The sequence below is a fragment of the Hemiscyllium ocellatum genome, chromosome 17 (genome assembly GCF_020745735.1).
Source record: "Hemiscyllium ocellatum isolate sHemOce1 chromosome 17, sHemOce1.pat.X.cur, whole genome shotgun sequence".
Lineage (NCBI taxonomy): Eukaryota > Metazoa > Chordata > Chondrichthyes > Orectolobiformes > Hemiscylliidae > Hemiscyllium > Hemiscyllium ocellatum.
In genome coordinates this window covers 29,562,981-29,577,705 of record NC_083417.1, presented here as the reverse complement: position 1 = coordinate 29,577,705, position 14,725 = coordinate 29,562,981, and the positions used below count along the sequence as shown (strand labels likewise).

At 36.9% G+C, this 14,725-nt stretch overlaps 1 protein-coding gene across 3 annotated transcripts in view; it reads right to left on the bottom strand.

Annotated features, from left to right (window-relative positions):
• Positions 1-9,488: 9,488 nt before the first annotated feature.
• piezo1 (piezo-type mechanosensitive ion channel component 1) overlaps positions 9,489-14,725 on the bottom strand; it is a 339,923-nt gene continuing 334,686 nt past the window's right edge. For all 3 annotated transcript variants that reach the window (XM_060838027.1, XM_060838028.1, XM_060838029.1), the window contains one exon: positions 9,489-11,987. In XM_060838027.1, coding sequence (XP_060694010.1) covers positions 11,738-11,987 — 250 coding nt within the window. In that variant the 3' untranslated portion in view covers positions 9,489-11,737. The remainder of the gene's footprint in view (positions 11,988-14,725) is intronic.

Sequence of the window (14,725 nt, the reverse complement as noted above, 5' to 3'; positions counted from 1 at the left end):
TGTTTTTCTTCAAAGCTATCCATAACATCTTTGAATAATTTTGATCTAAAATTTGACCCTTGATCCAATTGTGTCTTTGGGTGGTCCATATCTAGTAAAAAGAAATTTGAGTAACTCGTGTACAATCCTTTTTAGCCATGATCCTGCCTAATCGAATGGCATTTGGAAATCTAATAGACACATCAATTATAGTCAACAAATACTGATTCCCTTTTTTTTGTTTTAGATGGGGGTTCTGTGCAATCAATTAAGACTCTTGTAAAAGTTCCTCAAATGCATGAATGGGAATTAGGGGTGCTAGTTTTATCAATGCCTTAAATTTTTTTATTATCTGACATGTATGACATGTCTGGCAAAAATCAACCATATCCTTATCCAGTCCAGGCCAACAAAAGTGTTTTTGTATTTTGGCTTGAGTTTTCCTTATTCCCAAATGACCCCCTCCTGGTAATTCATATGTTACCACCTCCTTTCTATAACCTACTGGTAATATAAATTGATGATCTGCCCATTTCTCATCTGCCTAAGTGTGTGATGGTCTTCATTTCCTCATCAATACTTTACTTTTAAGTTAGTAACATTCTTGGATACACCCATTCTACTTTGGTGTACAGGTTTTGATACAACTGCTTTAGTTTTTCATCTTTCTATTGTAATTCAGCTCATTTCTCTAAATTTAAATATGCACTTTGTCCTCTACCTGTTCTTGTTTTTTCTAAACCATTTGATCAAACATAGTCTCTGATAATTGAACTTCAACTTCAAGATCTTTACTCCTTGATTGCTCCTCCTGTTTTAACCTGTAACTTTGTGACCTTGTTATGAGAATCAGAAAATTCCAGAATATACTTCTGTAACACTTCAGCTGCCTCATATTCCACTGGCTTTTCAACTCACCGTAGGCATCACTCGCACCTGTGATTCAGCAATATCATTTTATATAAATATTGTATTTCTGGAACCAAGAATTTCTCTATTACTCCTATGACCACTTCATCACATTTCATTTTATAAAATGGAACTCTGCTCTTCTCATCATGAGTTCCACATATTTCCATTTTCTCCGGCTATACTCCTTCTGAATTCCATGTCTCCTCGTCTTTCATTAAAGATTGGCTTGCTCCAGTATCTCTTAAAATCTTTAATTTTTTTTTACCTACTCTTGGCATACGTGAGTAAACCTTACCCATGCAAGTAAATTCTTTAAAGAGATTTGGCACTTTCTTCTGAACCAAACCTTGACCAGGTTATATTCTTTTGCAGCTTTTTAGCTTCCACTGTGCCGCCTTTTACCACATCAACAAAACTCAGTGGTTTATCCTGTTTTCCCACATCCATCTTCCCAGTGCTTTATCTAAACCACCAACACTGCAACCTCATGTGGCCTACTTCATTACAGTGAAAACACCTGAGCATTTTTTACTTCTATTTCCCCCTCATGGGTTTTCTTTCGATTCTGTGGAAATCTTCATCTCATCTTCAATGAGATCTCCTTTTCCCTTACCACCTCCTTTTCCCAATTTCTATCCCTCACAGATTCAAATTGATGTCGGAAGCCAAACTTTGATTTGGCAACTCTACTATTTCTGTTGCTAATCTTGTAGTCTTAACTCTCTGCTCTTTCACGAATTCTCGCAATTTCACAAAGTGAATTTTTGAACTCTTCCAAAATAATCATCTCTCTAAGAATGTCATATATTTGATCTATTTTCAATGCCCTTATCCACCTATCACAATTACTTTGTTTGATCCTTTCAAACTGAATGTATGTTTGACCAGGTTCTCACCTTAGATTCCTAAAATGTTGTCTGTAGGCTTCTGCTACTAATTCATATGCACTTAAGCTGGCATTTTCACCTCGTACTTCCTGGATACCTCCTCTGCTAGTGATGCAAATACCTCACTAGCTCTATCTACCAACTTGGTTTGGATCAATAACACCGACGGTCACCAGCCATTTCATTAGTTTAGCCACTTTCTCACTTAGACATTGCTTGGACATATTTAAATATCTTCTCACCAGGCCTTAGGCTATGATGGGTTTGCTCTCCATCACTGTCGTCATCACTTCTACAGCTCCTCTCAATGTCGACTTAAAGTGACAGAGGTAAAGTTCTCAGTTCCAACCTCTGAAGTTCAAAAACTCTCTTCCTTCCTCTGCTTGGGCCTTCCTTTCCTTTTCTTTTTCCTCTAAACAGTTTGAATTGCAATTGAAAGTAATTCCCTTTTTATGTTCAAGCTCCCTCATTTGCAATTGAATTTTAGCCATTTTCACTAATTCCAATGACATTTCCAGCAATAATAAATGTTGAGCTATAGGTGCAATTACCTCCCTTTTTCGCACAGACAACTCCAGCTTGTCTGCCAATTCTAAAAGATTTGCCTTGCTCACTTTCTGTTAAACCCCTGAAGTGACTTCCTTCACCCTTAGGAACCTCTTACTGACTGAAAGTGCTATTGCTACACAAGGCACACCCTATTTGAATGCAACACCTGAAGTAAAAGTGCCAACTCTCACCACACTGCCTTTGGGTCCAACAATCCTAAACCAATCTCAAAGTAGCGATTTTGATCTGAACAAGAGCTCCCAATTTGTTATGCACCAGACCAAACCCCCTCAAAATATATTGAGAAGATAGCCTAGACTGCACCTTTTCTTATTTTAAAGTAAGTGTATGGCCCTGTGGTCTGGATGCAATTCAATTAGTCAAACTATCACACTTGAAACAAACACCCTTTAACATAAGAAAAAAAATTAAAATTGGCTTGACTGTAACTCTATCAAAATGCTTAACAAAATTATTTAGTTTATATATATATTATATAGTTATATAAACTATGATAAACTGTTCCAATATAGTAACATCCCATAAACTACACTCTTGGCAAAGGCAAATTCAGTAAAATACATTGTCTCACATGCAATTATAGCAGCAGAAAGAATACCATACCCATAATAGTGAGAGGAATAAGAGCTTCTACATTCAAGAACCCAGCAACAACTGCGACAGAAAAACCAAAACTAAAAATCCTGGTTCTGTGGAAGCTTGACCCCACCCATTTAGGGTTCATCTATTGTTCCAGCTTTTTAAAAAAAACCAAAGGCCTCACAAGCTGTTTATTGCCTTGAGCACACCAATGGCACCTTTCTCAAGCTTTGTTCATTAAAAAAAGGGACAAAATACACCTCTTTAAAACTATGATATTGTCACACTAGCCTCTGGGTGAAGAAATTCCTTCAGTACCTCAATTTTACATGAGTATCTCCTTATTCTGTAACATTCACCAAGTTTAAGATTTCCCAACAGCAGAACCATCTCCTCAATATCATCCTCTCAATACCCCTCAGAATCTTGTATGTTTTAACAGGATCACCCCTTGTCCTTCTAAATTCGAATAAATAAAGGCCTAACCTGTTTAGCTGTTCTTGATCAGTCAACCCCTTAATTCTCAGAGTCAGTCAGATGAACCTCTTTTGAACTGCCTCCAAAGATGCCGCCTTAAATAAAGGGATCAAAACTGGATACAGTACTTAAGGTTTGGCCTCACCAAGAGTCTCTATGAGACTATTCTACTCTTAATCTCAAGTCCCCTACCAATAAAGGCCAAAATTCCATTTGCCTCCTTAATTACTTGTCAAAGAACAAAGAAGATTACAGTGCAGTAACAGGCAATTTGGCCCTCCAAGCCTGTGCCGATCCAGATCCTTTATCCAAACCTGTCGCCTATTTTCTAAGGATCTGTATCCCTCTGCTCCATGCCCATTCATGTGTCCGTTTAGATACATCTTTAATGATGCTACCATGCCTGCTTCTACCACCTCTGCTGGCAACACATTCCAGCACCCACCACCTTATGTGTAAAGAACTTTCCATGCATATCTCCCTTAAACCTTTTCTTCTCTCACCTTGAACTCGTGACCCCTAGTAATTGAGTCCCCCACATTGGGAAAAAGCTTCTTGCTACCCACCCTGTCTATACCTCTCATGATTTTGGAAACCTCAATCAGATACCCCTCAATCTCGATCTTTCTAATGAAATAATCCTAATCTACTCAATCTCTCTTCATAGCTACCACCCTCCATACCAGGCAAAATCCTGGTGAACCCCTCTGCAACTTCACCAAAATATCCACATCCTTTTGGTAATGTGGAACCAGATCTGTATGTTTACTTTGTGTTTCATGCACTAGAACACCCAAATCCCTCTATGATGCATATTTATGGAGTTTTGCCAATAAATAAATCTGCCTTTTGATTTTTCCGCCAAAGTCCATTAGGCCATTAAAACATTGATGGACAAGTTAAAATTGACAAGATTTAATTAACTAAATCTTACTGAAAATTATACAGCATTTCAGCATACTGCCTCTGAACTTATAAAATACAAACGTAGTTGAGAATGGTCTGTTTTTTGAACAATAGTAACAGCATAAATTGAAAAGAATTTGTGTGGAATATGGCAAATAACTTTCAATCAATAATCTTGATATTTCACTTTTAAAATTGATTTTGAAAAAAAATCCCAGTCATTGATTATTAAGTTGAAAAATCAATATCCACATTAGCGATTTCATCTTTCATGACCTAACTGGGCAGAGTGTACCAATAATTGTGCCTCACTGTTCCTCAACCCATCTCCAATAGACCACCAACAATACCAATTTGGATGACTGACTACTACTGGGGACCCAAGCAATTCAGGTCACAGAAAAGTAGCTATTTATTGTAAAATATTTTAACAAATGGCAGTGAAAAGAAAGGATTTTGATCCAACTAATATATGACATAAACTGTACTCTTTTAAAACACCCAAGTACCTACATGCTCATTCCTGGTTAAGACAGGCAAAATACAAGTGAGTACAGTACACAAAATTCTGAAGATCAAAAGTGGGTTAAATTACCTCACATGTTTCTTCTTGATTCTGATTGGTAACAGTTGTTACATTCTGGGACAAAAATAGAAATTTCTGTGGAGAGAATCTGAGTTAACATTTTGGGTTGAGTGACCCTTTCTTAGAACTCAGATCTGTGAAGCTTTTCCAGCAATTTCTATTTTTGTCTCTGATTTACAGCATCCACAGTTTTTTAAAATGTTGTAAGGTTCTGACTTTACATTGACTTAAATTGTAATTATAACACCTAATCTAAATGTTTACTAGTCCTGACTGATTGCAAGACCCCTTGGCACTGCAAAACATTGGTCATGTTTCATTTCGATAGTTGTTCTGGGAGTCAAATGTCGTCTTGTTCCAGTTCTTCCTTTTAAGCTTTCTTGTTTTTTGCCTGTCTCTTAGCCCAGAGAGAGAGAGAATGATAGTGCACAGAACTCTGATTTTATAATTTGCAAATTGTGTATTTTTTTTTCCTGAGCTCTTATTTTGGGGTTACATATTTTTAAAATCACATAATTGCTACATTCCTATAACAACTAACTTTTGAAATAATTGGTCATAAGTAAATAATTAAATATATAAGCAAGGTTGGCAATTTTAACTTTTACAAACAAGTTGTTACTCAACACTGAAAATATAACAAAGTAACTGAAAGTATAACTGAACATTCTGTTTATTACATCAATTAATTTACTGCATTCAAATTAATAAACGTGTATGGTGAAATCAAGATCATTTAAAAATATCTAACAAATTCACAATAAAGTTTGTTAGTGGCTCATGAAATCTAAGTGAAGTCTGTAATAGTTCATCGTTTTTACTGCAAGCATGATAATAATTCATTCCATCGTTAGACTAAGAATTGGAATGTCAGTTTGTATCTACAGCAAATACTTGATGTGATTTGAGTCAACTAAATGTAAGTGAATGGGCTATTTGCTTCTTTGTAGCAAGAAATATTGTCAGACAAGCCTCAAAGCTGTTTTTGTATTCCAGGTGGCTGGACATGAGTTGTATTCTACCATTAATTGAATTATATGCAATACATCAAACATTGCATGTCTAATTCAGTTTACTAATCATAAATAGTTTGAAGAAAATGTTAGCAAAAATCTGAAAATGAAATTAATAAAGTTAAATTAATTGCTCAAAAATTAAATGTTGATGTTACATTACCTGTAGCAGCCTCCTCAGGGCAACATTGAGTTGTAAAACATGTCAAGTATGCAATAAAATTTAACGACACTAACAGTAATACAATGCGCATACATTCATATTAATCAGTTTATTATATCTGTGGAATAATCTTGAAAAATTCAAAAGTATTTTAAAGTAGTGTGCCTGCTTATATAGCACTAGACCACAATATACACGCCTTAATTTCCTCTGCATTGACTAGATTACAATTGAATTTACACTTAACAATTCAGTTTCAATGGGACTGCAGAAGAAGCCATAAACAATAACTAGACCATTTTACTTTCCACTCAATTTTGGTTTAAATAGAAAGAAAATATATTGGGGTTTGAATCACCCTGCTCATTTGCAGTCATGCAATTTGTATTAGTGTACCTGACAAATTTGTACTAATTATGTCTTGATGGACAGGAATAATTTAACTTCCTTTGTATGTGTTCTGGGTAAGGGAAATGATGCACAACAGAAACTCAACCATCATTGTGATTTCTAGCTACTTATGCTGAATGAATCAAATGTGAAAATATTAGTTGCCTCTGTAATTTTTTCATTAATTTATGGACTGTTATTGCCCCCATCACTAGTTGCCCTTGAGAAGGTGGTGGTGAGTGGCATTCTTGAACCACTGCAGTCTATTTCGTACAGGTAGACCCACAATACGGTCAGGGAGAGATTTTAAGATTTTGACCCCAACACTGAAGGGATGGTGTTAGATTTCGAGTCAGGATGGTGTGTGGTTTGGAGAAGATCTTCATGTTTTGATTTGATTTATTGTTGTCACATGTACCTAGGTACAGTGAAAAGTTTTGTTTCAAGTACAGTACAGGTGGATCATAAAATACAAAGATCAAAGGTTGATAGAACAGTGTGAGGAATACAAAGTTACAGCTGCAAACAAGGTGCACAGAAAGCAAGATCAACAATTGATTTGAAATTTGAGAGGTCCATGTGGTGGTGTTCCCAGCAGGTATGCTGCCCGAGATGGAAGTTGTCCTGGGTTTGGAAGGTGTTGTTGAAGGAGCCTTGGTGAATTTCTGCAGTTCATCTTATCACGAGTACATTCTGCTGCTACTTAGCATCAGTTGTGGAGGGAGGGAGTGGGAATGTGGTGGCTATCAAATAAAGTGCATTGTGTTGATTAGTGTTGAGCTTCTCAAGTATTGATCTGAACAAAAAAACCTCACAACTGCACAAATAACACCTCATCTGCTGGTGTATTCTTATGTTTATGTGCTCTGTCGTTTCCTATCGCATTCTTGTATCATTACACAATTACTACTCTTCTGTTATTGGTTCCCTTTGATTTATTGCATCTCCTCTCCCAATAAGACAATTCACAAGAACCCTGGAGCCCAGTATGGTTCAGATGAAGCACATTCTCACAGTACAGCTCCCATTTGCCCTGGTACTGGTGGCAGTGCCCCATTAAACCCTATTTCCACTACACTGCTCATTCATCTTTACTGAACCAATGTGCCCTTTGCTGGTTTGTTCTTGACTCAAGGAGTAATCTAGAGATTATTCATTGGGAGATTCTGCATTTTAATTATAATTAGATATTTTAATTATCATGGCAGCACAGTGGTTAGCACTGCTGCCTCACAGCGCCAAAGACCTGGGTTCAATTCCCGCCTCAGGCAACTGACTGTGTGGAGTTTGCACATTCTCCCTGTGTCTGCGTGGGTTTCCTCCGGGTGCTCTGGTTTCCTCCCACAGTCCAAAGATGTGCAGGTCAGGTGAATTGGCCATGCTAAATTGCCCATAGTGTTAGGTAAAGGTAGGGGTATTGTTGGGTTTCGCTTCGGCGAGTCGGTGTGGACTTGTTGGGCCGAAGGGCCCGTTTCCACACTGTAAGTAATCTAATCTAATCTAACTAGGATATTGGTAATCACATGGATCACAAGTGGTGGATTCTCCCCTTTCCAATGCTAAGAGCTGAAGGGCTTTGCCTGAAATGTTAATTTTACTGCTCCTTGGATGCTGCCTGAACTGCTGTGCTTTTCCAGCACCACTAATTCAGAATCTGGTTTCCAGCATCTGCAGTCCTTGTTTTTACCTAAGAACTTTACCAGCCCTAACCAAATGCCTAATTCCTGGCAATAGGCTAGCAACACCCCCTCCTGCAATTTTGCTCTCAGCTACAAAAAAAACTGCATCTACCCTCATGACTTTACTAATTGCTACTATCTTTCTATCTTATTAACTCCCCCACACTTGAGAATCTTCCTGCTCAAGTTGCTAATTCATATTGTGGCCACATTGTGGTTTTCACATGTAGGCTGAAAGAACGTTGAACATGAAAGATGTATTAAAGTGAAATGCTGGCTGATGTTAAAAAAAAGTCATGCTTTAATGTGTTTCAGCCAATAGTATAGAGAATGTATTTGTAGTCCCTATTCAAAAGGTCAAAAAAATTCAGGCATAACATTTATCAAGAGATGAGCAAAATTGATGGGCAAGATGATCAGAAGTGGCTTATATTAAGTATTTATAGCTTTGAGACAACCTGTCAGTATTTTAGTAGATGTGGTTAGTACTACAGTAAAACAATGATGTTCATTGGTCACCAACTAAAGAAACAATGACATTATGCTGTTTTGGTTAAAGTTCACAATAACCTTGCATTCTTTCAATTTCCATTGATGCATTTGGTAATTTCTTGCAAAGTCTAAGCAAATATTTCAGTTTTAAGAGACAAGGACACACCTTTGAAGAAATCTGAAGCCTTTTACACACACTTCAATTTGAAAACAGAAAAATGTGCTGCAAAATCCTCAGTAGACCAGTTAGTATCTTTCATTAGAAATGAGAACAAGCAATTTACTTATTCATTCCTTACCTTCAAATTTAATATGGGAGCACCATATTTATTCTCTATTCAAGTTAATAACCACAGGTCGAACCAGAACGAGATTACATCTTGCTTTTGTAACAAATTAAATACTAGTAGAGAAAACAGAATCCGTTGGGCTGGTCAGGTGATCTTCAGCATAGTTCAGTTTTAATAACTTCTGTAAAACTTTTGATTTGCTCTTTCCTGCTGTCTAATTTTGATGCATTTTTCTTTAATCTTGATTTGGAAAATTGAAGCTATCATCGATGTGTTAATTTGCTTATTTATGTATTGTATATGAGTAATTGCATTAGGACACTCGGGTGTGAATTTCAAACTTGTAGCCTCAGTATAAACTGCTTGTTATTCAAACCACCCGAATTCCAGTTCACAGAAATCAATAAGAATATCTGTGCAGATATGTGTAAAAATTGGCGTAGTAATTTGAACTTCCAATGTAGCTCACTATTAAACAAAATTGGCAAGAAAATTTATTGAAGCACTACAACTCAGTGTTCTAAACCGGATACAAATTTATTGATTCAAAAAACAAAGCAATGGATCTTTGGGTTTACAGACAGGTTTTAAACTTTCAGAAATACATTCTTCCCTTTTGTGGGAAAAATGTGAAACAATGTCATTTTAAATATTTACAAAAGGGAAGTTGTCATGTCATCTCGAGTAATTTTTTTGTAATGTCAACTGAATCTGCACAGTTAATTCTGATGTGTGCCACCTCATTATTTCAATTCGGTATTGATTCGCAGGTAGTGCAAAACCCTTTCATGATCTTTATGTAATCATAGTTAAAGTCTGAACACTAAAATAAGACACTGTATCACTCTTGGTATAAAGGCAATAGGTGCAAAATGGAATCAGATAAACTTTACTATAATCAAGCAGCATATAGGTTTTGGAAATAAGAATATGCATTAAAAGAAAATAATAATTCCAGGTTTCATTCAGAACCATTACTAATTAGGTTACCAAAAGGAACAATACACTACTCATAATTGGGCTATGATCTGTAGAAGTAGGGATAAATTACATTACTGCAAACATTGTAGGCAGTCTCTTGGACCTACTGCGTTTTTAATAGGATCATATTCCTTTGACACATCTGGGTTAATTAATTAAGGATTTAAGTCTCTTTTTAATTTCAATCAGTTTCATAGAGGCATATAACGGGGGCTTGTGTTAAAAAGAGTTAAAATTCAACTCTTGATTTGAAAACCATCATCACAAAATAATTAAGATGAACTGGTCAAGATTTGATTGAATCCTTTAAGAAATGGTGTTTAATAGTTTGATTTCCTAAATATTTAATATTTTGTCTAAGCTGTACAACTTTAAAGAATTTTTGTTAATTTTAAGATTTCTAATTTAGTATATGTCCCATTTCAATATAATTTAATATTAATGAGAAATCCGAAATAGTGAAGAACTTATCAACAGAGATTAGAGTGCCTTATTGTTTCATCCAATCACAAAGAGAACGTATTGCTGTAATGCAGTGAAGTACAAGAACGTTACACCATTTTCTAACAACCTTTAACTTGTACTAGATTATTTGCTTTAAACATTTTCCTCGCCTAGGAATCAGATTTTTGTTATCACAATAAGGAAAACATATACCAATCATTAACATTTGACAGACTTCCTTAATTTAGAAAGGAATGTCAATATTCAACATTTTCACTCAATTCTTGTATATTAAAATATTTAATTTAGTGCACCTGGATGTCCTGTATTTACAATCAACTACAACATGATCTTTGGCATAAAGTAGTTGCACAAAAGCCCCATTGATATGTGCAGTAAAAGTCATTACAAAATAATCATTTATTCATTTACTACAGTCAAATTACTCTGGGAATCACGAAATGATATGAGGCTTCTAATTCACCAAATTAGAAGCCTCTGAAATATGTAAACAAAATATAAACAAAACTAATAATTTGATACTACGTTGATGTTGCAATTTCCATATTGCTAATTTTGCAACATTATTGAATCAATTCAGCTTCCTGGTCTCAATGTCACAACCTTTCCATGATTCTTTTCAATTTTCATCATAAAAGGTTTTTGAGAGAGTTCCCACAGGACTTTGTAGCTATCACAGTCATGTTGCAAACACTCAGCAATGTTTCTGAATAACCAGTTTCCTGGCAATCACTCTTTTCCCAAAAATAGTTAACATCTTTTTAAAAATATAAAAATGGTTCAAAAGTGTCTTTAGGCCTCCATTTCTCTGTATTTTCATTGCAGAACTATAAACAGATTGGCATTGTGTTGAACAGAAAGTGGTGAAAAAGAATTTTGCTTGAGTTATTTCAACTGATAACTACTGACAATATGTTTTGTTTTCTCAGTTGTAGTAGTACGTAGCTCCAATTCAAACTAATCAAAATGTGTTATCAGAGAGAGAAAAAAACTTTTTTTGAGTATATGCAGTGGGAACAAACACAGATTTGTCTATTCAATGTGCAGTCTTCAGCAGCATGACATTGCCAAAAAGTCATTTCAGGCTTTTAAGTCAGACGCATTGCGTAGTGTTTGTGTTCTAAGACATTAAGTTACTTTTATTAAGACCACAAAAGAAATAGCTCTCACATGAATAATTAAGAAAGAGAAGGTAAAGCAGATAAATAGATATCTGATAAACTGAGGTAATTATTCCATTAATCAGAGGTGCACATTCAACTTGGCTCAGCCAAGATAAAAGTCAGAAACAAGGAGAGATGAGCAAAAGAGAGCATCAAAAAGGAGCCAGACAAGAAGAAATAAATAGGGAGAAAGAGGCAACAGCTATTAGTCTTTCTCTCTAGTCCATTTAATCATGGTTTCCGGTGACCGGTATAAGAAGATCAGTTTGGCATAGAGCTCTTCCTCCACCTCTAACTCTCCATTCTCTCTCACGAGGAAGATGTCATGACACAGTTTCAAGATGCGATCCACACAAGGCAGCTCCTCAAACATGATAGAATATGATATTTCACTGAAGAAGCCTCGCACGAACTTCCCAACAACCAATACAATTGAGACGTAAAGACCCATTATTCTGGAAAATAAAAGAAAACCCAGAACGTGAAACAGCAATTGAGTTTGTCAATCTTACACCATCCAGAGACTGTGCAATAGTAATCCTATGATGGACTCTCTTGCTAGTCCTTTATTTTAAGATAAATTGATTTTCTTCCCCATTCTCCCCCGAGAAAATTAAACTATGATTGTTAATATTTCTATTACCCTTAGTCCTACTTTAGGACAGAAATAAATCCAGATGAGTCAGAAGATGATGGGTTCATGCTCATTTCAGAGATAAGCATGTAATCTAGATTGATGTTTCAGTGTAGCACTCCGAGTACTGTCAGATACTTTCCTACATTACATTGGGGTAACTAGGCTTCAAAGAACTTTAGTTGATTGAGAAATGCTTTAGAATGCAGTGGTGAAAAGGCTACAGGTTGCTCTTTTGTACTTAGCAGAGAAACAATGGCATTTGCTGTTGACATTGATGAATGCTACTTACAAAGATCTAGGCATGTCTTCATTTATTTGAAATCTGCTTAAACCTTTGCCAAAACAAAGGCATCTCCAAGCTTCCAGTAACAGAGTTATCTTCAAGTACCTTTCAGCAACAGTACTGAGAGTTGTGCTACAGAACTAGCTATACCCTCAGCCAAGGTATTCCAGCACAGTACTGGCATTTACCCAATACAGAAAATTGCCCAGGTAAAAGTTGCCCATGAAAAGCAGGACAAATGCAAACCAGTCAGTTACTGCTCCATGAGTCTACTCCTGGTCATTAGCAAAGTGATGGGTGGTGGTGTGAATAGTGCTATCAAAACAGCACTTATGAAACAATAACCTGTCCACTGACACTTGGTTTTGGTTTCACCAGGACCACTTGATTCAGGCACTCAGGACATGGACAAAAGAGCTGAACTTCAAAGGTAAGGTGAGAGTGACTCCCCTTGACATCCAGGCAGCAATTGACCTCAGAGCAGTGGTAAAACTGAAAACAATAGCAATCGGGGGAAATGTTCTGCTGGTTAGAGTAATGCCTATTACAAAGAAAGATGGTGGGGTTGCTGCAGGTCAATCATCTCAGTCCTAGGACATCATTGCAGCAGTTCCTCTAGATAATGTCTGTTGTCCAAGCTTCTTTCGCTGCTATCTTCACCAACCCCCCCCCACCCCCCCCCGGCCAACCCTAAGGCCAGAAATAGAGATGCCTATTCATGATTGTAAAGATTTCTGCTCCATTTCAATTCCTCAGAGATTGATGGAATTCAAACTCTAGTGTCAATATCCTAGGGGTGCTATTGACCAAAAATTGAACTGAATCAGGCATGTAGCCACATTGTTTATAAGAGCAGATCAGAGGTCAGGAATTCTGCAGTGAATAATTCATCACCTGACTCCCAAAAGTATGTTCACCAACTACAATCAGGATGGTAATGGATTACTCTCACTTGCCTGGATTAGTGCAGTTCCAACAACACTGAAGCAGGTCTACACTATCCAGGATAAAGCAGCCTGCCTGATTGATTCCTCACCACCATCTTATATGTTCACACACTCTACCACCAAGGCTCCTTCAACAGCATTATCCAAACCAATGACTTCTACTAATTAAAAGGACAAAGGCAGCAGAAGCATGGAACATCACCGTGGCAAGCTTCATTTCAAGACATCTTGATTTGAAACTATATTGCTATTTTTTTGCTGGATCAAATTCCAGGTTCTCCCTTTCTAATAGAACTATGGATTTTCCTACTTCACATGGTCTGCTGCAGATCACGAAGGCAGCTCATCGTCATCTGCGCAAAGCGATTAGGGATGAGAAATAAATGCTGGACAGTGACAGCTACCGACACCCCTAGCCAAGCTGTTCCAGTAAAGCAACAATACTGACATCAATTGGCAAAAAAGCAGGATTACCGGCTCACTGGGTACTGCTAGAGCCATTCAGCACTCATGACAAATTTGGTCCAAAAATGGACAAAAAAAAAGCTGAATCCAGAGGTGTGATTAAATTGACTGCCTGTCAAGGAAATGTGATTAAGTATCGCACCAGGTAGCCTTGGTAAATTGGGAACCGTGGGAAAGCCTGAGCACTGGCTGAAGTCAAGCCTATTACAAAGAAAAGTGTTTGTGCTTGTTGGAGGATCAATCCTTATGTTCATATGGGAGTCTAAGGTAGTCAAGATTAGGTGGGAATATGGCATGAAAGTCACAATTGCGTCAGCCATGATGTTTTTTTAACATTCATTCATAGGACGTGAGCATCACTGACTAGGCCAACATTTATTGCCCATTCTTAACTTCCCAGAGAGCAGTTAAGAGTCGACCATATTGCTGTGAGTCTGCAGTTACATGTAGGACAGGCCAGGTAAGAACGCAGGCTCATGGGGATGATTTGTTTACTCCTGCTCTTAGCTTGTATATTCATATGAAAGAACAAAATGCAGGTGTTTCTTAGGGCAGTTTCGTAGGACCAACCATCTAATCTTGTGTCATTAGTAGCCTTTCCTACATCATACAGTCAGATGTTGATCATTCTACAGCATTCAGGCACACTCCTCAGAGACTGAAATAGTCCATGCCTGCATGCATTAAGACCTAGACAATATATATCCAACTAGAGTAGACTTGTTCAAAATACCATTCAGGCCACATAGTTGCCAAATGACCAACAATATTATATTCAAGTGTTTTAACACTATTACCATTAATGTCAGGGGAGGTAGTAGGAGCAGATGTGTTAGCAAAGTTTAAGAGGCATTTAGACAC